Consider the following 25,586-nt stretch of genomic DNA (forward strand, 5'->3'; position numbering starts at 1 on the left):
CGCGAACCCCGTTTATGGAGGTAAACTATTTTAACTTTGACTTGGTAAATTTTCTAAAGGCAAATATATAATTCTAGACGATAAACGTCAAGAAAATATATTTTCAACATGAAATTCTCGCTTGTCACGTCAGTAGTCTACATTTAAAGCAGGTGAAACCAAAAAGCACAACTGTTTACGAGTAATAAATAATATTATTATATAATAAAACCCTTTCCGAAATGCGATATATCTTCTGGTATTAGTTTTATGAATATTGGCTTAGTTTTTTCAGTTAAACATTACAATATTATAAAAAAGTCTTCTCCTTTATCAGTATAGATTGTTAAAAAGGTTCTAATGTGTATAAGGTTACACTTACATATGTATTGTATTTATTTATTTTTTATTTAAAAAAGCAGTCAATAAAATTGTAACTTGTAATATTTTTTTCCTTTAAATTTACGTAACGATAGTTTCAGTACTTCGAACGTAGCGACGGAATGGTTCGTTTCAAAAAGGAAAACTTTCGAACAGAGAGAAATCGTCGAGGGATGATTTTGCGAAAATTCTAAGCGGGTAGAGTACTGACGTTGCAGCCACTTAGTGCGGGAACTTTTGTGTGAATACGACAAATATTTGGGTATGAAATGTTTATGAATGGAAGCGGATCCAACTAATGTTCGCTTACGGTTATACAAATGTATAATTGACTATTCAGACCGCTAATATATATATATATATATATATATATATATATATATATATATATATATATATATATATATAAAAGCAGTTACTTTGATTCAGACTGGTGGTAGAGCTTTGTGCAAGCTCGTCTGAGTAGGTACCACCCACTTATCAGATATTCTACCGCAAAACAGCAGTACTTGGTATTGTTGTGTTCCGGTTTGAAACCCTTCAAACCCGAGTGAGCCAGTGTAAATACAGTTACAAAGGACATGACATCTTAGTTCCCAATCTTGGTGGCGCATTGGTGATGTAAGGGATGGTTAACGTTTATTACAATGCCAATGTCTACGGGCGTTGGTGACCACTTACCATCAGGTGGCCCATATGCTCGTCTGCCTTCCTATTCTATATATATAAAAAAAAGTTATTTGTGTATAAAGATAATTTATTTAAAATGATAGGATGTTGTTTTAAAACAATTTATCCATGAGAGTGGTAGATTCACAAATGTTAATTTTTTTGTTTAAATGTAAAGGAAATTTATGTAAATTGCTTCGTATAACTTTGAAGAATAAGGCAAAAATCATAATTACGATAGATTTTTTTAAACATTTGGGTAGTGTTGAAATTTTTCAATAAAATATGAGATATTTATTTAAATTATTTCATGAAAAAAAAAACAATATTTTAAAAAGTACAAAACATCTCAGTACTAGAATTCGGTAAACATTAAAAAAATTAAATACATCATAAATACCTGTGAAAAGGTCGTGGACTCAGGCTTAGCTAAAATCCTCACCTACACAAATGCTGCCAGCGCAATGCTTAATTAGCAAAAAATAAACTTAACTTGCGCAAACATAAATATGAAAAATAATTTATAAGCATTTGTGGATACAATGACAATAAACGCAAATAAAAACAAAAAAACACAAACAAAAAACAGTCATATGGCCTGCTGATATGTATTTGTCTAATTTCCACATCTAATTGCACTCCAAGTAATAATTCTTTCTCTTTTTATTAAATAGCTTTTTATTCATCAAAATACACAATATGTCGCAAACTTGCTACAAAATATTAATACAACTTTAAATAAATAATAGTTAAAATGCACTTATATTATTTGTATATACTGTTAGTATTTACATAAATTTCAATTATTATTATCCTTATTAATTTCCACCATGCTTAAATTGTTTGTACATTCAACGATTTCATTATATTAACATTAGTATGTCGGTGACGAGCCACGAGTTTATCCCCTACGATAAACCAGAGCAACGGGTCTAAAGACGTTTTCACTATAATAACAAATGAGCAGTTGTTAACAATTGTTTGATTTGATTTTGTTGAACTTCCCTGTATAATAGCAAATCCGTACTCTTCAATCTTAAGAGAAGGCAGTAAAACGAGATATGATATGATGAAATTTATTTGTAATTATTACCAACACTATTGTTGAACAAGCGGTATAGAAATAATTTTGAATTTAAAGACGAATGTTTACCCGCTTTAATATTTCCCGCCGCGGTCGTCTTGTTCCTTGAAAGGAAACGAGTCAATGTGTTAACGTATGGTGTCTCACAATAGGGTGCTTCGCCAATCATTGGGAATCAACGTCACTTCAGATACGACCAACTCCAGAGCTCAATAAGAGCTCGGACGCGGATAGTACCAATGGCCCGTTTTCTTTCTATTTTAAGAGAACAGTAACAGAAAATTCTATGCTCAAAAATTAAATGCTTGAATATTACTGTAATTTGTTAGTACCGGTGGCGTTTATTCACTGATTGTTATTAGATAATTATTAATACGTTGGATTAATTATATTTCTACTTTTTTATTTAATAAGAATAATACATTTCTAATTGGCTTTTTTCTATTTTCTGAATTAAGTAGGTAGTAAGCTATGTATAGGTATAGGCTGCTGCTACTTTAATAAACGATTCATATTGATCGGGTTGGATAAAGTTAAACAATATAGCCTTTACCAACCGGAGGATGAGAAGACAAATAAACAACTTTAATATTGAATTGACGTGACATTGGTCGAGATAAATATATAATATAGCTGGCGCTTATTTAGCCCAAAGGTATTTTTGCTTTAAATTTGTAATGTGTATTTTGTTATTTTTATTTTGTATTTTATAAAAATGTCTGTACAAATTCGAGATATTAAATAATCTATGGTATTAATTAAATGGATTGTAGAAAAAAAGGCCATTTGAATGTCGGCAAAGCTATTATCGGAAATTTGAAAGTCAAGTTAAAGGTGTTTATGAGCAGGATTCGTCGTTGACCGTCGTAGCGTGCGGACGTGTTCGTTATCTCGAGCGAATGTTGCTAAGCAAGTTACGAATACTAACTGAAGCGAAACATCGTGGCTTTGGCTGCGTTATCTATGCGTTGTGGATGTTTTTACGACTACTTTGGCTTTCTTTAAGGGTTTTTGTTGTTTCTGTTGTGACATATTCTGAACTCGGCTGTGCAAATGGATTGTTGTTTCGTCTTGAGATTGGTTATGTTGGTTTTCACTGTTGTTTGTTGATTTGTTTTTGTTGTTCAATTATTTTCATTTTTTAAATTTATATAGGGTATTTTTGTTTTCTTTTGTTTCGTTTGATTGTTCGTTGGTTTTTTTTTTTGTTCTGATGGACGTCGACACGGAGTTGTCGTCGTCCGACGCAAATGCTGGGCGTAAACGCCCACTTGTGGGCCTTGCGCTCTTTGATTCCGGTTCGGATACGGAGACCGAAATTAGATCGGCGGCGAAACGTAACAGTGCTAGCCGGGGGAAGCTCACTTCCAAGGGACGCGGAACTGGCCTCGCTCGCGCCAAAGCCGAGCTTAAAGCAAAGGCCGCCGAGGCTAGGGAGGAGGCGTTTGAGCGCTCCTTGAGAAGTCGGGCTTTCCGTAAGGAGACGGCTGTAATCGCGCTTGACTCTGAGGAATCCTCTTCCTCGGAGGTCCGTAGGGAGGATCCCCTAAAATTGGGTGCAGAGGAGCTGCGTGCGGAGGCTGGTCGCAATGCAGCACTTATTCTGGAGATTGCCCAGAAATCCAGCAACCTGAAGGGTGGCTTCAAGAAGCTCAAAGAATCTGCATCTTCGCTCCAGTCCATCGTAGATGCTCTGGCATCAAGGACCGAGGCGGAAGAGACGCGCAGGCTTCGCGCTGATAATGGCCGCCTGCGCAAGGAGGTGGACAGCCTCAAGACTGAGTTAAAAGCCCACCGCCGTGAGTTTGCGGAAATGCGGACCACGGTGGCAGTGGCAAATGAGGCGTCCACCAGCACTGTGCGGGACACACAGGCTTTGGAGGAATTTAAGGCCTCTATAATGTCGTCGGTGGGCTTTATGATTAAAGCTCAAATGGAAGGAATTCAGGACCGTCTCCTTCCAGCTAAAGTGCTCCGTCCCCCTCTGGCCGCGGACAAGAAACAGGCTGTAGTGCAGAAAACTGCACCTACATACGCGCAAGTGGTCCATCCGACCCCACCACCGAAACCCGCACAGGCGCCGAAACGGGTGCCTGCAGTCGAGTCAGTCCCGCTGGCACCGACTACGTGCCTATCAGCCACCCCGACCACGTCGGAGTCCCAACCACGGGAGGCCCAGGAGACATCATGGTCCACCGTGGTTAAAAAGGGAAAGAAGAAAAAGGCTTCCCCCTCGGCCGCAGCGTCCGCCACAGTACCATCAACAGTGGCGAAGGCTCCGCCGGTGGCCAAACCGAGGCTGGTTGCTCCTCGCAGGGCTGCAGTAATGGTCACTCTGCAGCCGGATGCGCAGGAGAAGGGCGTTACATACGCTCACATCCTGGAGCGCGCGGAGCAGGGCGTTAAGCTCCAGGATATTGGAATCTGTGGCGGCCTTAGGGTCCGACGATCGGCGACGGGAGCCAGACTCCTCGAGCTGCCGAAAGCACAGGCGGAGCAGGCGGATAAGCTTGCTGAGAAGCTCCGCACTGTGCTGGATGGTGTCGCAAGCGTCGTTCGACCTGTAAAGCGAGTGGACCTTAAGGTGACGGGATTGGATGATTCCGTCACCAAAGATAAATTGGTCGCTGCAGTTGCTCGTGCAGGGAACTGCTCCCCTGACTCAGTCAGATGCGGAGTGTTGCAGCGTGGTCCCGGATATATGGGAATGGTCCGCGTCACCTGTCCTCTCACAGCGGCGAAGAAGATATCAGATGCCGGTCGCCTCCTCGTAGGATGGAGCTCGGCCAAGGTATGCGTATTAGAGCAGCGCCCTTTGCGCTGCTTCAAGTGTATGGGCCTTGGCCACACGAAGGTGCTTTGCCCATCCAAAGCGGAACGGGGGGGTCTATGCTTCCGGTGTGGCGTAGATGGCCACAAGTCGGCGGGCTGTACCGAGAAACTGCGCTGTGCTGTGTGCGCAGACGCTGGCAAGCCCTCTGGGCACGTGATGGGATCAGGGGAGTGCAACCCCCCCATCACAAAGGGTACGGTGGTCTTAGGCACCCAGACTACCACCAATGTCGGACGGCGCCAGGCCGAGGAGGAAGCTTCAATGTCAACATGAGCACAAACATAAAGTTCCTCCAGACGAACGTCAACCACTGCGCCGCGGCGCAGGACCTGCTGCTGCAGTCCATGGCGGAGTGGCAGATCGACCTGGCTGTGGCCTGCGAGCCATATTATGTCCCTCCCCTACCTAACTGGTTAGGAGACTTGGACGGCACCGTGGTGGTTACTACCCGGAGTGAAACGAGTTCTCTCTCACTCATTGAGAGGGGCTCGGGTTACGTAGTGGCAGGGTGGAGAGAATTCGTTGTTGTGGGTACGTACTTCTCTCCAAACCGCGGCCTGGCGGAGTTCGAGATTTATCTCGGCTCGATCAGAGCTGCGGTGACCAGGCAGTCACCGAGGCCGATACTGGTCTTGGGCGACTTCAATGCTAAGTCACGTGCCTGGGGCAACCCTGCCACGAATCCGCGAGGAAGGGCTATTCAGGTGTGGGCACTTCTCTCCAGCCTGTCCCTACTCAACAGGGGGCAGGTTTACACGTGCGTGCGGCAACAGGGGGGGTCCGTGGTGGATCTCTCTTTCGCCACCCATGTTGTAGCACGCAGAGTGTTGAATTGGAGAGTAGAGGAGGAGGTGGAGACTCTGTCGGACCACAGGTACATCCGGTTTGAGATCTCTACCTCTCGCAGGTCGGTGGAACCCTCTAGGCTGCCAACCACGCTTCCAAGGTGGTCTCTTAGCCAGCTAGATCGTGAGCTGGCCAGGGAGGCTGCCATCGTACAGCGATGGGGTTCCACAGGAAGGTGGGAGGGCGCCAGTGCAGAAGAGCTAGCGGGCCACATGCGCAGTGCCCTCAAAGAGGTCTGCGATGCTGCCATGCCTAGGTTCCGGCATAGAGCTCCGCGCCGGCAGGTGTATTGGTGGTCGCCCGAAATAGCAGAGCTTCGGGCGACGTGCAGCCGGGCGCGAAGGGCTTACGTCCGTTGTAGGAGGCGCAACGGTTTTGATGCGGACTTGGAGGGACAGCTATTGGCCGCTTATCGTCAGCTGAAAAAAGACCTACAGCTGGCGATAAGTCAGGCCAAGGAGAAAGCTAGGGAAGAACGACTGGCGGGCCTGAACCGGGACCCCTGGGGGCGTCCGTTCCGCGGTGTGCGTGGAAAATTCCGCACGCAGGGTGCCCCCGTGACAGAGACAATGTCATCGGATCTCCTCCTGCGCCTGGTCGGGAAACTTTTCCCCCATCCAGGTGAGCATGTCCCTCCACAGATGGTCCCTCGCTCTATGATTGACGACACAGTGGCTCCACCACTGATCACGGAGCGGGAGATGGAGGTGGCCTTCGACCGCTTGAGGGCCAAAAACACTGCGCCGGGCCCAGACGGGATTCCAGGGCGTGTTCTATGTGACGCTCTGGAATACCTAGGCGTAAGGCTTCGGGAGCTGTTCGACCAATGTCTGTGCAGCGGGCAGTTTCCGAAGCCTTGGAAAGAGGGAAAGTTGGTCTTGTTGCCAAAGCAAGGTCGACCGCCAGATTCTTCCTCGGCATACAGGCCGATTGTGCTGCTGAACGAGACGGGCAAATTCTTCGAAAAAATTCTCGCTGCCCGTCTTATTCAGCACCTCGACGAGGTGGGGCCGGGTCTGTCAGAGGCTCAGTACGGGTTCAGGGCGGGTCGATCAACTATCGACGCCCTGGACGCCCTGAAAACCCGGACCACGGATGCGGTGGCCCGAGGGGACGTAGTTCTGGCGGTATCGATAGATGTTGCGAACGCCTTCAATAGTCTTCCTTTCGAGACTATTGGGGAGGCACTCCGATACCACGGGGTGCCTTCCTATCTCAGGAGGCTGTTGGGGGCATACCTCCAGGACCGGGTAGTCCTCTGGGAGGGGAGCGATGGGCGTCTTGTCCGGCGTCGGGTAGGCTGTGGCGTTCCACAGGGGTCAGTTCTCGGCCCAATTCTGTGGAACGTTGGCTTCGACTGGCTCCTGCGGACATCCGTCCTTCCCAGAATGGGGGTGTTGTGCTATGCGGACGACACTCTCATCACGGCGACAGGGCGGAATTATCAGGAGGCGGCTCGCCTGGCCGAAGTCGGTACGTCGCTCACAGTGGACCGCATAGGAATGTTGGGCTTGAGGGTCTCCATCTCAAAAACGGAGGCCCTCTTATTCCACGGTCCACGTCGAGGCCCCCCTCGAGGGGCGTTTATCACCGTCCAGGGGACGGTGATTAAGGTGCAGGCCCACATGAAGTATCTGGGCCTGACCCTGGACGGAAGATGGAGCTTCGGGCAGCATTTTGTCCAACTTGGCCCGAAGCTCATCAACGCTGCTGCTGCCTTAAGCCGGCTCCTACCGTAGGAGTACCGTAGGAGGGCCGGAAACGCCATGCCGGCGATTATACGCCGGTGTTGTGCGGTCCATGGCTCTGTACGGTGCTCCCATCTGGGTGGACGCTCTCACCGCTCGGAACAAGGTTCTCTTGCGAAGGCCTCAGAGAATCATAGCGGTGAGGGTGATACGCGGATATCGTACGGTGTCGTGGACGGCGGCAACACTTCTCGCGGGCGATCCGCCTTGGGAGCTCCAGGCGGAGGTGCTCGCGGAAGTGTACCGGTTCCGGGCGGAAGTGAGGTCGCGTGGCGACCGTCCAGGGTTGGAGGAGGTGCTGCGAATCAGGACTCTCGCCCAGCAAGCCCTGATTCGCAGGTGGGAGGAGGATCTGAGGTCCCCATCAGCAGGCCTGGCGACAGTGGAGGCGATCCGTCCCCACTTGAGTCGCTGGGTAACGAGAAAAGGCGGCACACTGACCTTCAGACTGACTCAGGTGCTTACTGGACATGGGTGCTTCGGTAAGTACCTGCACGGAATAGTCAGGCGGGAGGTAACGCCCTCCTGCCACGAGTGTGGTGCGCCTACGGACACGGCATGCCACACTCTGATGGAGTGTGCCGCTTGGGGGCCTCAGCGCCTTTCCCTGGCGACTTTAATCGGCGGAGACCTTTCGCTGCCGAGCGTGATAAATGCCATGCTTGGTAGCGAAAGGTGCTGGATGGAGATGGTCTCCTTCTGCGAAAATGTCATGTCGCAGAAGGAGGCCGCGGAGCGGGAGCGCGAGGAGAGTGCCTCCGCTGACCCGCTTCGTCGAAGAAGACCGGGGAGAAGACGCCAGCGCTATGCGCATCTTCTCCTCCCGCCGTGAGTGTCGCCGGGGCCAGAGGGTCTCTGTACCCCGAGTACCCCCTAGGATTTGGAGGCCCGCAGAAGCGGGCCAACCGTCGGGACGGCACGGTAGTATGCGCAAGCGATCCCGTGACGTCCCCCGACAAGATGGAGTGGGTACCGCTGGTTTTTAGTGGGTATTCCGGCGCCTTCAGCGCCGGCGAGTCCCACATACCCCCCCACCTTATGTGGGGGAAACACATAAATGTGTTTTACCAGCGAGAAAAAAAAAAAAAAAAAAAAAAAAAAGGTGTTTATGAGCACTTTAAGTGTATCTATACAAATAAATAAAATTGAAGTGTCTGTCTGTGATTTCAAAATAACTGCCTCTTTTAAAGTTAATATGGCTATTAGTGAGTGACCAAAACCAAAACAATATTTTTTTGTCTGTCTATCTTTCTGTCAGTCTGTTTGTCAGGGCTAATCTTTGAAAGAGCTAAAAATTACAAATTAAAATAATTAAACTAGCATGTTCCATGACAAAGATATCGTATCGTATCTACTGGTGGTACAGCTTGTAATCTACTTAAAATCAAATCAAACAGTTTTTCGACTACAAATTTAAACATAAACAAAATATTTTGGATCATTCGCTAATTTCTTTTTGTACCATTATTTAAAACAAACGATTTATTACGAATGTTACCGCCTACGGTTCGGGTAGGACTAAAAAAATAACATAGTGTATTTATAATTTTAAGCACTACATTTAAAACAACTCTTGAGAAAATATTAATAAAAAAGGCATATAAAAATAAATAATGAATATAAGCAAATATATTCAATTGTGTATTATATATGTTTGATGAAAACGAGCTACATTTTATATTTTGATGAGATTTCGAGTAACCCCATTTACTATCAAAATGTGAACAACCAACAAAAAAGGAAATCTGGTCGTTTTTTGTTTTTTGCCCAGATGTTCGTTAATCCTGTCTGGATTTACAAACATTTTCTCATCAAAAATAATGACTTCATACGAAAACACTAATTACATATTAAATTAACTTTTACATTGGGTGAAACTTAGAAATATTTATAATGTTGGTTAGATTATGATGGATAAATATTTTAGTTTATTTGGAGATGACATTCGTAGACGAGTTTGATTCAAATTCCATAATCTGTTTTCTGTAGCGTATCAAACAGTAAGTAGGTATGCGTTTAGATATTAATTAGTCTGTTTCTGACGATTTTAAGTACAAGTTCAGTTTACAATAAGTGTATTTACAGTAAGTATAATATAAATGGGGTCTTGAATTACCATATAATTATACTCAATAACAACCAGCCAGTTGGACAACAATAAATGGTGGACTTAAGGCCTTTTTACTTCATCTCGCAGAAAATAATTTTTTCATCATCTATTTAATTTAATTTGATAAAAAAAAATAATGTAATCAATATCGATCGATATTATTAAATATTAGCCTCGAAAAGTTTTTTCTATATTTTTAGATAGCAAAAAATCTATCTCCTATAGCTGATACCTGATGATAAATGATGACCTTCTCTAATAGACCAGTACCAGTGTAACAGAACTATAAACCAGTTCTAACATTACCAATGCGCCAACCACAGAATTTAAAATATTCTAACTTACCTTTCAAACTGAAACAACAATATTTTGTTTGGTTGTATTTACACAGACGAGATTTCATAAAGCCCTCTACCATGAATAACAATAATAGAATTCAGACAAATTGATTAAGGGTACAATGATCATTTATGTCAATAATTGTAACCCTTTTTTTATGTTATAGGTAGGCGGACGGGCAAATGGGCCACCTGATGTGAAGTGGTCACCACCGTCCACAAACACTGGCGATGTAATAAATACTTACCATTCAATGCACCACCAACATTGGGAACGAAGATGTTATGTCCCTTGTGCCTATAGTTACACTGGCCCACTCATGCTTCAAACCGGAACGTAACAATACTAAGTACTGCTGTTTAGCGGTAGAATATCTGATGAGTGGGTGGTACCTACCCAGGCGGGCTCGGACAAAACCCTACCACCTAGTATCATGTATAAAAAAATCAGTACCTATTATTTTCCTTAAGTTCGAAACAAAACAAAAACACAACGAGCATGGCGACGATGTATTATATAAAATATTTACAAATAAAATATTCGCAGTATGTTTTTACTCGAATGATTAATCTCATGTTTGTAGGTCAAACAACGTCGGTATCAAAATTTAATCCAAAATATTATTATGCATACCTGGCAACGGAAATAATAATTCAAATTGAAGGTAGAACGGTAGCCTTCCATTTTCCGTATACATTTTGGTGGAATCCCCGCATCGTACTCATGTAATTAAGAGATTAAAAGATCAGAGAACGGAGTGAACTCGACGAGGTTTTATGAAAATTCTTTCCATTGGTATATCATGTGCTGTGATATTGGGAAACAGCCTTATCACTCATTGGTCACGTCTAATGTATAATTGCAGGCATAGCCAAGGTCAGTAGGTATGACTGGTTTTACTATTTCTTTTTTTTAGCCTAATTAATACCTAACCTTTTCTTTTTCTTCAGATTTGAAAGCTAGGTAACGCAATGTGATACTCTAATATTACCAGAGTAGTTACTGACACAAGTGACTAATCATCTAGCATACTTTTCTTATAAGAAAGTGCCAGTGAATGAGGGCAGAGATGACCTCTAACCATCAAGTGGCCGTAAGGATCTTAATTTTTTTTAAAGAGCGTAAATAGACTTTTTATATATAATACTAGCTACTATTAGAATAATAAGGATTTATACAAAAAGTTTATATTGAAGGACAATGTACAAATTTTACTGGTGGTAGGGCTCTATGCAAAATCGTCTGGGTACCACCCACTTATCAGATTTTCTAAGGCAAAACAGCAGTACTTCGTATTGTTGCCTTCCGGTTTAAAGGGTAAATGAGGCACAAGGGACATAACATCTTAGTTCCCAAGGTTTGTGGCGCATTGGCGATGTAAGCGATGGTTAACATCTCTTAAAATGCCAAAGTCTATGGGCGTTGGTAACCACTTACCATTAGGTGGCCCATTTGCTCGTACGGCAACATATTCTATAAAAAAAAGCAAAGAAAATATCTTTATTTTAGTGAATCAGGCGATCTTCTCGGGCGTACGCAGAATAACGTATATAAGTGAGACATTAGTCTCAATCGGATGAATGGTTTAGGAAAGCATAGAGAACAAACATACAAACATTCATTTATATTTATATTGTATAGATTGAGTAATTTGTACGTTTACCTTAGCTTAACTTATAACTGGGTATAGCATGTAATAAGACAGCTGTAGTATTACATAGGTTGTGGTGGTTTGTAATGTAACAGCCTTTTTGTTTGAGCTCAGACCCTTTTAAGTTGATAGCCATACGATTTATTACTTTAAACCGGTGGCACTAAGGCCAATTCTCGCTGAAGATAAGTTCAATATATACTCTTATTTAGCTTATAAATAATTATGTACGTTGAAGAGGTTGACTTGTATTTTGTTTTTTATTGACAGTATTAGATAAACAAATATCGGTCATGTGCTTCCAAACCTCTTTCAGGTTAAATTTTAATAAAGACAACATTTTTATTCTAGCTTATAATATAGTAATAAAATCAGTTATGACGTAAAAAATATATCTTCTCTTAAGAAGTGTTACTTTGTTTGTTGAACATATTTTGTTTGTCGAAACTAAAGGTGCGTCCGCATTTGCGGCAGATCAGGATCTCCTGCTGCGGAAACGGTTATAGCGGTGAGAGCGATACGTGGTTACCATATGTTGTCATGGACGGCGGCGATACTTATTGCGAGCGATCCGCCCTGGAAACGAATGATAACTTTATTTTTAATTTTAAGCCATTTTATATGAAACTGAGAATTTAAAAAGTTTAAAGTAAATTTGTCACTGTTCGGAGTTTTCAAATAAAGCCTTGTAACATGGACCGAGGAATGTGAGTTAATGGAAACACATTGTCAAAGGTATTGAAAATTTCAAAGGCTCTGTGAAAAAGTTTAGATTCGTGTAACAAGGTTGCCCCGCTCATGATACCAGTTTCAATTTAATAAAAATTCTGAATATTCAATATGAAAAGTGTTTACTTTTCAAATTGTTTAGAGTTTAGCTTTCATAATAATAACAATAACATTTGAAATATTACTCTGAATAGAATAAGAATTTTAAATAACGTTTCAACCTTATTTTATAAAAATAATTTATGTTCATTTCATAAAACTAAATTGCTACTTATAATTCACCATTGAAATTAAAAATCTACACATAAAATTTTAAGCTTAAAGCTATTCAAATTAACCTGCTTTTATTTTGTAACATACTATTAATAATGATTCAAAATAAAGGTCATTCACCCATTATAATTCGAATAAACGTACGTAAATAGTTGATACACTGATACGTCAAAAAAGTTAAAAAGTCTCAGTTCAATAAAGAAGTATTATATTATACTTCCTTATTGATTGCCAAAAATCTACTACGGGATCGGAGAGAAACACCTCAGACATCTTTTTAAATCTTTTGTTTCACATTGTATTTACAATAAAACTATTCACATTTGTATCTTAAACGGTCAGGACACGCTCGTTTTATTTCCAAGGCGTTATCGTCTATGACTACGTTCATCGAACTTTCAAGCCGTAGGTAAGACAGAGGTAACTGATAAAAACAAAAGTGCAAAACGTTGCACTGCGAAGCTGCTCTTGCAGAAAGCTCTGTTCTAAAGGTAGTGCTTTGAACACTTCGCTTTTAATTAGTAGTTCGAGGTTTCCAGAGCAAACGACATGTGATCAAGTTAATAAAAAATAGTAATGTTAAAGAAAAATCGTTTGTATATAAGTAATTGAAAATATGGTCCACTACTAAATAATCTTAATTCTTTTCTGTTAAGCATCAATTTATTTATGAAGATTGTCAACAAGAATTTAGGGGCAATGACATTGGAACGTTCGGCTTGCCTCACGACGAAAACAAAAATTATAGTGTCAGTAAGAAATGAAATAAAACCCGATTAAGCGAACTAAATTTTTATCCTTCATATTTCTCAAATAGCCTGATACTTTACTTGGGAGTAGGACTTTATGCCAGTCCGTCGGGGTAGGTACCACCCAATCAACGTATAATATTCTATCGCCAAACAGTCAATAACATGTAATGTTGTGTTTTGTTCATTGGCAATGTAAGGTGTGGTTAATATTTCTCATAGTGCCAGTGCCGATAATCGGTGGGAACCCCTAACTATCAGGTGGCTCATTTCTCAATTTACTACTTTGGCTACTTAAAGAATATTATTTATTTATTTTTTATTTATTATTCCTTTATTGAACACACTTTACAAACATATAATAGCAAGTAGAAGAAGAGGTTGCCTGGAAGAGCCAGGCAACCTCTGTAAAGAGAAATGTTTATGTGTTTTTTAGCCAGGATCACCAATCGGGCATAGTGTGCGAACAATTTATACTTAAAATTTAAGGAACTTAATACAAATATGTAATATACCAACCTACATACATATATATACATATGAACTTATACATACATACAAACAAACAAACTTATATAAGAAATAAATAACCATATATATATATAATAATACAACATGCTCTAGTTATATTGATAGATAATAATTATGCAAACGACTCTTAAAAATATGCACGGATTCAGCTTGACGAATTCCATAGTTTGACTGCTTTAACCGTAAAGGAATTGCTGTATATTTTAGTGCAACTCAACTCAGTATTAATACATACTAAGTTAAATAATTTGCAGTATTGCTATTAAATAAAATACCATTTGTTTATTTATTTATATATAAAAAAAACTTCGTAATGTCTAGTTTACGTGTTAATATAATATGTTCGGTTCGTTGTATTAATACAAAGAATGCTTTGGTGTTTTTATAACTTCAAAATAGAAATATATTTTCCAATTTCGGATAACGATTGTAACTTGTATTCACACGGTTTCAATAATAGCGAAATTTCTATCGATGCGCTTCACAAAAGGCTAATCAGAAATCTATTATTACAGTATGGGGCACGTTATTGTGTATAAGCATATAATCGATATAATTTTTGTAAGTTTGTTATTTAAAGTAAAGTAACAGATGTAAATGGATTCACGTGACTGATTCCTTTACCGCAGAACGCGAACTGATTTATAAATACAAATTAAGTTGTGATAATTCATTGGTACTTCCCCAGGTTTGATCGGAATCGTCGGCTAAGATTGACGTGTTCTTACCAATAGGCCATTACGACTTCAGTACGTTATTTCCGAATTAAAATAAAAACAATCGGTTCCATTATGGTATTTAATAAAATAGGCAGACAACGAAACACTTAGGGAATAACGTTTTCGATGGTTCAATATGAGATTAAAATAATATCTAATGTATTTTTACTCTCTTTATTCTGAATTGGTGATAGCTTATCCCGTAAAATTTCGATACAATGTTAAATATAGATCACATAAAAATAATAGTATTGTTTCATGTAAAAATAAAAATATATATAAAAACGGCTCGTGAGGGATTTGAACCCTCGACCTCCACTTATTATGGTATAAATGGGCGCTCTAACCGCTAAGCTAACGAGCCGACAGACGCTGTGGCGAAAAAGTGCGTCTGCCTTTACACAATGACGTCATTAACTAAAATTAGTCGCGTCTAGACACATAAAGCAGCTTTTTCCATCTATGAATTTCACATACATTTCGAAGATTATAATGCTAAGCAAAATTAGTTCTCAAGCTGACATGACGAGCGTGGTTGGCAGATACATGCCTTTCACGCCGAAGGTTGTGGGTTCGATTCCCACCCAGGACCTTTGTGCGCATGAACATGTTTGTTTGTCCTGAGTCTGGTGTAATTATCTATATAAGTTAGTATTTACAAAAGAAAAGTACATTTAACAGTACATCAGTTGTCTGGTTTCCATAGCACAAGCTCTGCTTAATTTGGGATTAGATGGCCGTATGTGAATAATGTCCCAGGATATTATTATTTAAAAAAAGCTATTCTGTAAGAACTGACTTCGTCACTCACGCGTAAAATATTGACAGCCGACTTATGGTGATTACACTATTTTGATGCATGTATTATTGAAATGTGTGTTGATTATTATGATCAATGTCGCATATCACTTTTCTAATATTTCACGACCGTTTTTTTACGGTGAGTTTCGAGTTTGTTTTTACAGAATAGCCCTACTGAGCTTAAAAGTCTGGTAACAAATTACGAAAGTGATTATGAAATTTATGATTATTTAAACTGCATGATAAGGAATTATTATTATAAATATTTATTTTATTAACAAAATGAAAGCAGCCTGCTACTATTTTATGTAGCCACAAATAAGTACCTAATACTTAATTATCTAAGTAATTAAAACATTGGAAAAAAATAACTATTCAGTTTCTTGCCGATTCTTCTTGCTTAAACATGCATTTTGAACCGGTAGAAGTTGTTAAATATATATTATTATAATGATATTAAATGATTATATATAATATGAATTATACATAACCCGATTTTTTATATTTAACGGGAAGACAAATGACTCTACTCCACTTGATAATAAGTGGTAGTAGAGCCTAAACGTGACGACGGCCAGTACAGTCGGGAAGAATGTTCTGCACTAGCCAGCACAGCCACTAGGCCGGCAAGTTAGTATCGGAGTGAAACGAAAAAATAAATGCGGGAATTGGCACGAAAAAATATAAATTATCAAAAAAACAGTTCACTAAGAAGATGAGGCCTAAACCCAGCACCACAGCTGTCTCCTACACTTTACAGAAAATCAAATCAAAGTAAGATTTCATAATATGTTCAATCGTATAATAAATTCTATCATTATCGAACCAGTTTCCTTTGACAAACACCTTTACAATAGCTCGCATATAAACGCCGCAATAATGTAAATACTCGAAGCATGTAAACATTGTTGGTAGCCTTAACCTCGCTATTGTATATCAAGTAAAAGACCGCCGCATAAATCCTGTGGCACACGTTACTAGTATACATATATGATGTGTCTCGATATGTAACTGTAAGATCAATAAATTAAAGAAAGGTATATCGTATATAAATATGGCTTTGATTTGACTGTATTCATTAAAAAAATAAGAAAATCGACAAGACTGGTACTTAAATAACTTATAATTTTAGCTATTGATGTTTTGGTTTTATTTTTATAAAAATGTAATATAATTTTATTACGTTAATTTATTGGGGGCTTTTTCATTTTACAAAAAAGAAGGTTATTTTTGGATAAGACGAACTTTTCTAACCAATAGTCTACTGCCTATGAAAACTCAGTGGTGCTTGATTATTTTTGAACTCACAATCATATGCTTTCTGAATCAAGAGATTCGTGTTGCTTATAAGCTAAAAATTGCTTCTTTTAATCCAGCCCTGTTGAGAATTAAAGAAATAATAATATATACATACAGCTAATAAATATAGCCTCTCGATCGTTACAATATCGAAGATTGATTACAGTGAATAAACATAAACTTTATAATTATGATGTGTTTAAGATTAATTAAGCTCATAATATGTTCGCAGCTTTATAACCTGAAGTTCGCAAGTCACGTTCCCAGCGAGAATCGGAGAGGAAAAACTGTAGCGGTGATTGAGTTAACGCCTCAGCCTGGGGAAATGGATGTCCAATGTCGCCTCTGTAACGCAATACCGTGGCTGCCGAGTACCCATTTGCAGGGGATTGAGTTACTAGATACGTATTGCAGAACTACCTAATAATGGAAAAGCCATTGTCACAATAAAATGTATAATGTTGCCAGTAACCTGTTTACTTATTTGTATTTTTTGATATTGTTCCTTTATGTTTGTTAGTTTTACTTATTAAATTGAGTTGTAGAGGTTTTTATAAACATCTATATGTTAATCTTACAACCGTAATCAAAAAGTGATAAGTTGACTATCGTAAATTTGAAAAAACTATTTTATTGATTACCTTTGTATCATAATAATAAATTTGAAACTTCCAGTTAACTTATATCAAGGAAACTTCTGAGAGTGACACACCCGCGACACTCATTCAGAAGAAATGAACAAGGTTTTCGATAGCGACCGTCATGTAAGTGCCACCCAATACAACTCTGATACGAGGATTGATATTATTGTTTGCAATTTTGGTGTTAAATTCCGGTGTTTGCTTTTGATATGTTTGTTGGAAAACGAAATTTATATAATAGTTCGTGGAAAAAGTTTTTTCGTATTTTGTAAGTAAAAAGTTGCCGTAAAATTTCTATGGTTGTACTGTTTGTATCGGGCTAGATTAAATATACCTTTAAATTAATTAAATTTCAAAAACAGAAAAATAATAAGTAAAAACGGTTACTACCATTTTTCTATTGTTTTTTTTTTTTTGTCCATGTAAGTATTATTACAAAAAAAGGAAAAATGCGACAGGCCAAAAAAATTGTGACGTTCATGGACTTAATGCAGTGTTAGTAAGAGCGCAAATATGCAAATTTCAAGATATTAAGATACGGCATATTAGTAGTAACGACATAGCTGAAGGTTGACTACAAAACTGTTTTTACCCACTTAAAAAAGTCTTGTTATACAAAAAAGCTCTATATTTGAGTCCACACGAGCTCACTAAAAGAAACCTTATAAATCGTGTACTCGTTTGTGATTTTCTATTGAAACGTAATGAAACCAAACCGTTTTTAAAAACAATGGGATTATGTCACTACCTACAAAATGGTATATTTATGTTAATCAAATGTAAATAAACTATGATAAAAATATCTTAAATATGTACATAAACAACGAAAAAACTTAATTTTAATCCCTGATATACTGATACATCTCATTTATATTTCATAACATAATAGTCTGCTTTTGAAAGTATTAATAGCAAATATTTAAGTGTCAATAAATGCCAATAACAGTCATGCGATTTTATTTATATTATTTAAACATTAATTCAATATGTAAATACATTCAATATATACTTGACGGTAGGCTATATGCTCATCAAGATAAGTACCAATCCACTCATCATTTATTAACTTACTTGTATTATTGTGTTCCCGTTTAAGTCTTATTGGTTCTTTGTTAATACAGACACAAGCGAAATTATATCTAATTACCCATGATTTGCGGCACAATGACGGTGTAAGTGGCTAGATTAAATACCTTTAAATTAATTAAATTTCAAAAATAGATAAATAATAAGTAAAAACGGTTACTACCATTTTTCTATTGTTTTTTTTTTGTCCATGTAAGTATTTTTACAAAAAAAGGAAAAATGCGACAAGCCCCAAAAAAATTGTGATTTTTAATTGATGATTTTTTTCTTATAGTGACAATATATACGAATGTAGTACCACTTACCATAGGTAACTCTCTTTAGTTCGTTTATCTCCCTAAATAAAATTAAAAAAAATTACAAAGTAAACTTTTGTTGAAGTTGTTAGCAATTTAATTATCTTTCTTATTAACTTTTATATCTAACGAAATTATTGCTGCGGATCTCAACAACTAATTCTATCTTATACAATTCTCTGAGGACATTAAAACCGACGTTCAGATATTAGATAGAATATCGATCACACAAGCTGTAATATACGTTTGTTTTTAACTTAATCAGTAATCAGTAACAGCCTGTTAATGTCCCACTGCTGGACTAAGGCCTCCTCTCCCTTTTTGCGGAGAAGGTTTGGAGCTTATTCCACCACGCTGCTCCAATGCGGGTTGGTGGAATACACATGTGGCAGAATTTCGATGAAATTAGAGACATGCAGGTTTCCTCACGATGTTTTCCTTCACCGAAAAGCACGAGATTATAAACAGAAATTAAGCACATGAAAATTCAGAGGTTCGTACCACTTTGCCATCTCAGCTATATGTATCGTTAAAGAAGACAAATAAATAAATATACACTTAATTAAATAAATAAACACAGTTTCCTTAATAAGATTAATGTATTTTCTTTTTTATAACAACAATGTATATAAAAGAAAAATATAAAGTATACGCGTCACACCTAGTAGTCTAGTCAAGTAGAGAGCGGTAGCGGTAAGGATGATGCATGACAGCATGAGATAGCGTTATGCCGTTTGCAGTCACGGCGTACAAGTCGGTCCAAGGCGCGCCAATAGATGTCTAAAACGTCACAACGCATTGATAAAAAGAGTAAGCATATTATCAATGTTTTGTAAACTAAGTGATCTCTATTGTTCTTTTCTTGTTCCATTAAATACACTGGTCACTCAATTACAAGAGACATATAATTATAATATATAATTAAAATTAACAACTGACGCATATTGTGGCGCGGTAAGCGATTCGTGACACAAATTAAGAGAGGTCTGCATCAGTCAGCAGGATAATATACATGATATACTTCGTTAATTATAATATTACAGTATTTTGTAATAACATATTATATTTATTTAATATTGATAATAGAAATTTATCATAAAATATAATAATACATCAGCCATATCAAGTTTCTTTCAATCTACTCATAGCATACGTAGGTATTTTTCTTTTTATATGATACACTAATTTTCTTTTTTTTTTTATAGAATAGGAAGGTGGACGAGCATATGGGCCACCTGATGGTAAGTGGTCACCAAACGCCCTTAGACATTGGCATTGTAAGAAATGTCAACCTTCGCTTATAGCCAATGCGCCACCAACCTTGGGAACTAAGATTTTATGTCCCTTGTGCCTGTAATTACACTGGCTCACTCACCCTTCAAACCGGAACACAACAATATCAAGTATTGCTATTTTGCGGTAGAATATCTGATGAGTGGGTGGTACCTACCCAGACGAGCTTGCACAAAGCCCTACCACCAGTAATAAAGCCCTACCACCAGTAGCAAAGCCCTACCACCAGTAACAAAGCCCTACCACCATTAACAAAGCCCTACCACCAGTAACAAAGCCCTACCACCAGTAACAAAGCCCTACCACCAGTAACAAAGCCCTACCACCAGTAACAAAGCCCTACCACCAGTAACAATGCCCTACCACCAATAACAAAGCCCTACCACCAGTAACAAAGTATCTCTTAATAATTACTTAGCAAATCTCGTGTTTTATTGAAGCCCATTTTATTCAAAAAATATAATTAACTAATCAATTGACTATTAATGCAAAAACGAATTACTTCGATAGCAGTGCTTACAAGAGTCAGTGGACGTCATACGGCTCCGTTCAAAAAGGTCCACTTCCATTTTACTTACAGCATTTGTAACGCATAATAAATGCAGCGGAAACGAAATTGTTCTTTGTATTTCATGAAAAGAGTACTAACATTGTAAACATTAAACACTTCCGATTTATTTTATGGAAAAACGACCGCTTTTGTATCAAGTTTTTTTTAACACTTTGTTTTTTTTTTATTTAGATACATTGTTTTATTTTTAATATGAATTAATATGTGTGACGAATTGAACTAAAGTTATTGTTTTTTTTTATTTGTTGACTATTTAAATGATCACTGTAATATCAAATTATCTGTAATAACAGAAAGATTAATGCTATAATATACGAAGTTATTGTGTTTATTAGGTATGTTAGGTTTATATATACATTTGCACATACATGACATTTGCAATGAATGCCTGGTAGCGCGTTAACCGCTAGTTAATACATAGATAATTGGTTAGATAATAATGGTATTACATCTTTTGTTCCTGTCAAGGTTTAGATTAATCAATCGAAAACTAAGCATTAGTATGAGGAAATAGATTAACCGGTATTAACAAGATGACTTGAAAACGGCATGTAGCGTTGTGAAACTAATGGCGTTGTTGAATATACATTATAAAGCTTCATCCAGCAGTCGCAGGTTTCCGTGCCAATATTAACACAATAGAGAATATGAAAACTGCACTACTTGCTCAGATTTAAATCCACGATCATTCGTTAATATCCAAATTATATTATATACACTGGGCCAATTCGGCTCTTTTCCGCTCTTAGCTTAGCGACCATAGGTATGATATTTACATGTCACAAATAAAGTTTATATAAAATTTACATATTATTATGAATACAATTAATTTAGAGAGAAATAACTATAGAAACATAATACCCAAATCATTTGAAACTAAAATATATCGATGACAAACACTAATTCTTATTATTAATAATTTGTTTACAATAGACAGGAAAATATTTTAATAATAAATATGCTGCTTACTGCCATACCGTTTGTGTAAATATAGGTAACGATATGACGATGATATGTTCATAGTGTATGAATACGTTGGACTATCTCGCAAACGCTCGTTAGCTTAGTGGTTAGAGCGCCCAGCTTAATTCATTAAAGTGGTGGGCGGGGGTTCAAATCCCTCACGAGCCGATTTACATTTTGTCTTTTATTTTCTCATTAATATTATTATGGACGTTATTCATATGAATAAGGCGTTTGTGTAAAAAAAAATTATAAAGGCAATATAAATATATGTAATTATTGTTATATTAAAATATATATTTGATACCAAATTAGTTACTTAAGTAAGTATATCATTAAAAATGTTCGAAATATTTGAGGTATTTATTCGATTATTTAGAGCGTTGTGCTTTATTTAAATGAGACAATGCCGCTTTAAAAAAATATTTTACTATTAGGTGCATCTTTTTTGTTAAGGAGAAACACAGACACTATAAAATACCGAGTAAATGATCTCTACTTTTTTGAAGTATTTTACAAACATTTCATTTTTAATCAAAATGTTCAAAATCTTAGTTCATTAAATAAATAAAAAAATACCTACCTAATTAAATATTGTTTTTTATGGACCATAAAATTTGTTTTAAATTGGAGATGGATGGAATGGAACGTACAAGCAAGCAATGAATGAACTCAGTTGATTGACAACGAGTACATATCCAGTTCTTGCTGACTTAAAGTATTTAAGACTAAGCTTTTTTGTCGTAAGTTCAACGATTTGCAGAGTTTTCTTTACATTACAACCTACAATTAAGGTACTCTTATATATAAATATATATTATATATAAATATAAAGCGGGCTACACCTGCAGTTTTAACTACAATCGGACATTATAAAAAGCCTTTTTTTTATATATTATAGAGACGGGCAAATGAGCCACTTGATAATAATCAGTCACCACCACCCATAGACATTGGCAAAAATAATTAACCATTTAACTACAGTTACACTCAACTTTCCAACCAAAACACAGCAATAGTACGTTTTGCTGTTTGGTGGTAGAATGTGTGTGGACGGAGGCACCAAATATAAAAGAAAACTAAAACTATTCAAATTATTTTTAAGGTTATCATTAAAAGAATTTGTTTAAAACTATCTGAAGATAATAATAGTAAATAATTTAAAATGTGGATAAGTTAAAATATCAATTCAAAACGCTATATGTACAATTAATTTTAATTAACCTAGTTGATTGTGGAAATCATTTATGAAAAATTGTACTACTGAATTTCTTGCTGGTTTTACATCTACATTCCGAAACCGCTTGTAGCTTTACATTAAATTTAACCCTGTAAAATTACTATTCAAAATCATATAATATTAACACGTTTTATTTTAACTACAGTATTAATCGACAGAGTATGATTAAAGTGATTATTGACTGTAAATGTTACGTAGTTATATTTAATTTAATGAAACTGCTGAATCAAATTCAATTAAAACTTAATCATTGTCAATTATTGACAAAATTGCGTGAAACGAATTAATTTGAGAATCGGGAACGAGATGTTTACTGATAGTTACATATAGTTACATATATAAGACGATATTTTTTACAATCATAATATGTACACACACAATAAATAAAAAAAAAACTATGGGGAACTCAAAATGTTTGTACATAACATTTGTCAAACATGAACATTTAAAAATATACCACTTTATCATAGATTTTTTAAGTTAATACGCGTTTATTATATAAAAATCTTCCAACTGCTCCAATCAAATATTTTTACAACTATATCTAGGGATATCTATCGAAAATATCTTTCCAATAATAGGGTCGCGTCAGCATCATTTACAGTTAATCGGATTTCGACAGGGTCCTTGTTTCAATTACTACGAAGTCAAGATTTAATCCCCTCTGACGATTCAATAGAAATTGTTTCAAACAGAAATCTTGGTATATAGGTTATCTTTATCAACGTTAATAAACATTTATATTCTTATTTTGGCTTGCTTCTTAATTGTTAATTTGATAAAATAAATTATAAAAAAAAATTGTCAGTTTATTGCATCTGATCACACCAAACTCTAATTTGAATATGCTAATATTCAGTAATTGAAGAGTTCCAATTTCAGTGCTGCTTCTTCACCGTAACAGGTCGATGTTGCCACATTATTACGTCATTCAAATTATTTACTAAAAAAACTTATCACTATTATATTTGTTGTTAGGACCTCATAAAACCTTTGCTAGAAGATCCCACTCTTGCATAACATTTCAATATTGGCAATTGATTTTTGACTAACATTTTAGGCAAAGTAAACTTAGGTAGGTTACCTACTATAATATTATAAGTCGCTTAATATGTGTGTGGGTGTAAACTGAGTATTAAGTACTTATAATGTAATTTTATCTTAAATTATATTTCAGGTTTTTTTTTAATAAACTTTTTACTTATATTTTGACGAGCCGGTTGGCGTGGTTGGTAGTTACTTGGTAGTTACTTCCTGCCAAAGGTCGTGCGTTCGATTCCCACCCAGGACAGACATTTGTGTGCATGAACATGTCTGTTTGTCCTGAGTCTGGGTGTAATTATCTATATAAGTATGTATTGACAAAAGAAAAGTAGTATATGTAGTATAATCAGTTGTCTGGTTTTCATAGCACAAGATCTGCTTAATTTGGGATCAGATGACCGTGTGTGAATAATGTCCCAGGATATTATTATAATTATATTATAATACTTTAGTATCACGATGAAGTGTTTTACGCCAGTCTGGCAATATTATTTTTACATTTTATATATTGAATGTACTTTAAGTTTATTAATTAGTATAAGTAAAAAGCCTAAAATTATAATGTATTTCCTAAAATAGATACTGACATTGTTAGCTTCATACATACGAATGTCTGAAAGTATTATAAAGCTTGCTAAAATAATTATCATGATACACATTTTTTTATAAAAATAGAGCCTCGGTTAATACAGCCAGGATTTTATACAGCCTGGACATTTGTAAAAAGAATAAATGCAAACGAGATTTATTTTTATTTATTAATAACTCCGAATGACATTCAATTACGGGCTGTTGTTTAATAACGTTAGAATAATCCGTTGGAATACGCATGTTCCATTAACGTTAATGTATATAATCGTTGTATCTCTAATGGAGGATCGAATTCCCTACTATTCCGATTTGTCCTTTATTCGGTCGGATACATTTTATTAAGGGATTACTGCCTTGATTCTCTTAAATACTTATCGCCTTTTTGGGCGAATTATTATTTGTTTTAGATAACTTAAAGATTTTTGACACGTTTTACAACAAGTTCTGTCATATTTGATCTTCCTTGATGGTACGAGTAAGTGGTCATTGGAGCTGTATAAAATATTAACTGTTCCGTATATCACCAATGCACCACCAACCTAAGGAGGTAAGATGATGTGTCCCTTGTACTTGTAGTTAACTCACTCACCCTTCAAACCGGAACATGGCGGTTGGATGAGTTGGTGGTTTCTATTTAGATCGGCCTGCACATATTATGATATAATATTGTTAAATATTTTTTATCTACACCATGTTATTATTGCGTCATGGGCTTAATGGCTGTTTAATGGCAGTTCAGTGAAAAGTATTGTCTTTTATGAGAGGTACGGGCCAAGAGTTAACATAGAGAGTCACACTTCCACGGCACCGCTATTGTAAGTGGTAATGAAAAAAACGATAGTGTACTTATATATGTTTGCTCATATAATATCCTTGTGGACTATAATATCCTGTTCTGTTTGACAACTTCTTAAGATTACTATACTTTACTTTACTTTAATACTTTATTGTACATCACACCACAAAGAGAAAAATACAAAACATGTATATTGTCTACATAAATGTACAATTAAGATTTACCGTCGTGGCCAAAATTGGATGATGCCGGACACACCACATTAGAAAAAACTGTACATTGTTAAACGATATTCAAATCACTGTATTGAATATATATAATAAT

General features: G+C 37.3%; 1 protein-coding gene across 1 annotated transcript; it reads left to right on the forward strand.

The window, feature by feature from the left end:
- The first annotated feature begins 3,326 nt into the window (after positions 1-3,326).
- LOC126770889 (uncharacterized) lies at positions 3,327-25,548 on the forward strand. Its single transcript, XM_050490497.1, has 2 exons — positions 3,327-5,139; positions 25,481-25,548. The coding sequence occupies exons 1-2, from the start codon at positions 3,327-3,329 to the stop codon at positions 25,546-25,548; spliced, it is 1,881 nt and encodes a 626-aa protein (XP_050346454.1).
- The last annotated feature ends 38 nt before the right edge of the window (positions 25,549-25,586 follow it).

Source organism: Nymphalis io, chromosome 9, assembly GCF_905147045.1.
Source record: "Nymphalis io chromosome 9, ilAglIoxx1.1, whole genome shotgun sequence".
In the NCBI taxonomy this organism is placed as follows: domain Eukaryota; kingdom Metazoa; phylum Arthropoda; class Insecta; order Lepidoptera; family Nymphalidae; genus Nymphalis; species Nymphalis io.